This window comes from Vitis riparia, chromosome 12, assembly GCF_004353265.1.
Source record: "Vitis riparia cultivar Riparia Gloire de Montpellier isolate 1030 chromosome 12, EGFV_Vit.rip_1.0, whole genome shotgun sequence".
Lineage (NCBI taxonomy): Eukaryota > Viridiplantae > Streptophyta > Magnoliopsida > Vitales > Vitaceae > Vitis > Vitis riparia.
Window position 1 is genome coordinate 17,132,597 of NC_048442.1, and position 2,724 is coordinate 17,135,320.

General features: G+C 39.2%; 1 protein-coding gene across 1 annotated transcript; it reads left to right on the plus strand.

The window, feature by feature from the left end:
- Nucleotides 1-282: 282 nt before the first annotated feature.
- On the plus strand, nt 283-2,222 carry LOC117926748 (GDSL esterase/lipase At4g26790-like). Its single transcript, XM_034846028.1, has 3 exons — nt 283-699; nt 791-1,280; nt 1,887-2,222. The coding sequence occupies exons 1-3, from the start codon at nt 334-336 to the stop codon at nt 2,078-2,080; spliced, it is 1,050 nt and encodes a 349-aa protein (XP_034701919.1). The 5' UTR covers nt 283-333; the 3' UTR covers nt 2,081-2,222.
- The last annotated feature ends 502 nt before the right edge of the window (nt 2,223-2,724 follow it).

Below are 2,724 nucleotides of genomic sequence, written 5' to 3' on the forward strand. Positions count from 1 at the left end.
ATATTTTTTAAAATTATTGTCGAACGCACTCTTCATATGCTAAGCTCAGCTATTTCATTTAGAGTAACAAATATTTGGCTCATGCAATCTGATCAAATCTAACCAAAACCGACCCATTACTAGCTTACTTTGTTCCACTTAATTAAATTATTTAATACCGCAGAAGTCTACTTCCAGACTCTATCATAGCAATTACAACTCCCACCAAACTCTTTCCCCACAACTCCCATCAAACTCACATTTCATCTCCCACCACTATTTAATTCTCACAAAGCCTTTTTTTTTCAGTCCATCTCTCCAGGCTTTCCACAGAAAAACATTTTGGTTGAAGTGATGGCACACATGTATACCCCTTGGTTTTTCTTCGTTCAATTGCTAATCCTAGTTGCAGAGTCTAGAGCCAAGGTTCCTGCAGTCATTGTATTTGGAGATTCATCAGTTGATGCCGGCAATAACAACCAAATTTCTACCGTCCTCAAGAGCAATTTCGTGCCTTATGGCCGTGACTTCACTGGTGGCCGCCCCACCGGGCGGTTCTCCAATGGGAGAATTCCCCCAGACTTCATCTCTGAGGCGTTTGGGCTCAAGCCTACTGTGCCTGCCTACTTGGATCCTAATTATAATATTTCCGACTTCGCCACTGGAGTATGCTTTGCTTCAGCTGGAACAGGCTATGATAATCAGACCTCAGATGTTCTTGTAAGTTCCCACTGATCAATTCACATTTCCCTACAGTTGATCATATTAAAGGGCATTAGCTAATTTTTTCTTTTTTGGGTTCATTTTGTAGTCTGTGATACCTCTGTGGAAGGAATTGGAGTACTACAAGGAGTATCAGAAGAAACTGAGAGCCTACCTTGGGGAAGAAAAGGCCAATGAAATATTGAGTGAGTCCCTGTACTTAATGAGCTTGGGGACTAATGATTTCCTTGAGAACTACTACATTTTCTCCGGCCGGTCATCGCAGTATACCGTCCCACAATACGAGGACTTCCTAGTGGGGATCGCCGGGAATTTCATCAAGGAGATTTACAGTCTGGGTGCCCGGAAAGTATCCCTTGGTGGGCTTCCTCCAATGGGGTGTTTGCCACTGGAGAGAACCACAAATTTCTTTGGTGGAAGTGAATGCATAGAACGGTACAACAATGTGGCCATGGAGTTTAATGGGAAGTTGAATACTTTGGTTGGGAAATTGAACAAGCAGCTCCCCGGAATCAAGGTCGTCCTGTCCAATCCCTATTTCATCCTCCAGAAAATCATCCGGAAACCTTCCTCTTATGGTAAGCCACCCCTTTTCCCTCCTCTTTTCCAACTCTTAATAAAAAGATTTGGATTACCTGGTAATCCAAATCCTAATTTTGATTGTTTTATGGGTAAATTTTTTTCTTTTTAAGTGATGAATACCAAAACCACTCAATTAAAAAGCTCTCGGAACTACTCCCACGACTTTAAAATGCGGGTCAATTGGATCAACCAACTTTCTTTCTCGTAGTAGTTTCTGGATAGTTAGAAAACTTCAATGAATTATTCCCTTGGCTTTTAAAATATTATATTAGATCGGGTCAAATAAGCCCATTTGAACACTCAAATCCATTTCCAAAGCCAATTTTCAAATCGACTCCACATTGACACGAAGCCATCAAAGGGAGTAAACAAGCTTAATTAAGTCCACACCGGTACTCCAGCTGCTCCATTGACTCACGCCCTGCGCCATTGCAGTTGGAATTTATATCTAGTAAACATAAATGGGCAAAATAGGTTGGAAGTAAGCCCTGTAGAGCTTCATAAAAGCTCCAAAAATGGCAGAACTAATAAATATTTTACAGGTAGAAGAATGCCCAACTTCATTTCTGTGACCAATTTCTTGTTGATTTGGTGAACTGCAGGCTACGAAAATGCAGCGGTGGCGTGCTGTGCGACGGGGATGTTCGAGATGGGGTACTTGTGTAATCGGTATAATATGCTCACATGCTCAGACGCCAGCAAATACGTCTTCTGGGATTCTTTCCATCCAACGGAGAAGACTAATGGTATCATATCTGATCATGTGGTGAAGACTGTTTTAAAGGTTTTTCTTTGATTTTTGTTGTAGCAGAACGTGTGGTATTGGTCGCCTTCCTATATGTCTAATGGTGTACCGCTCATGTTCATATGTAAAATTTAGGGTATCGATAATTTTTGGACTATAAAATAATAAGATTTGGGTTACTAAGTTATACAAATGTGAGATATGTATTTTTATTTAATAAATGTATATATATATATATATCGAAACGTGTCTTCATCAGGGTTTCTTAAAATCATAGAGCGGATTGCAGAATAGAATAATAATCAGAACTTTGGAGAAGATTTTGATTTCAACTAAAATTCTAAATTTCTAATGGCATAAATTTGGTATTGGGAAAATAAAACTTTTGCTGACACATGGTATGAAATGAGAGAGACAGATTTAAGAACCGGATCAGGCTTTGGAATAATGTTACAGTCACCATCCGACACATGGCACTCTTGAGGCGGTGGACTTGACTTTGCTCTCCGGTCTTCCACCAGCTGGGCTTTTATTAAATCCACGACGAAGTTGGTTGACAGCCTATTTTATTGCTTTCCATGTCCTTTCTTATTTAGTAATGGAAAGCAATTTATTATGAAAGCCGGATATTATCATCGTTTTTTTTTTTAAATATATCCGATAATTTTTTTAAAAATATATTTTTTAAAACTTAT

Bases quoted from the DNA above. Each gene is read 5' to 3' on its own strand.
- LOC117926748 (XM_034846028.1), top strand. From the start codon at position 334: ATGGCACACATGTATACCCCTTGGTTTTTCTTCGTTCAATTGCTAATC. The intron at 700-790 runs GTAAGTTCCCAC...TTCATTTTGTAG, and splicing joins ATCAGACCTCAGATGTTCTT to TCTGTGATACCTCTGTGGAA. The intron at 1,281-1,886 runs GTAAGCCACCCC...GGTGAACTGCAG, and splicing joins CCGGAAACCTTCCTCTTATG to GCTACGAAAATGCAGCGGTG.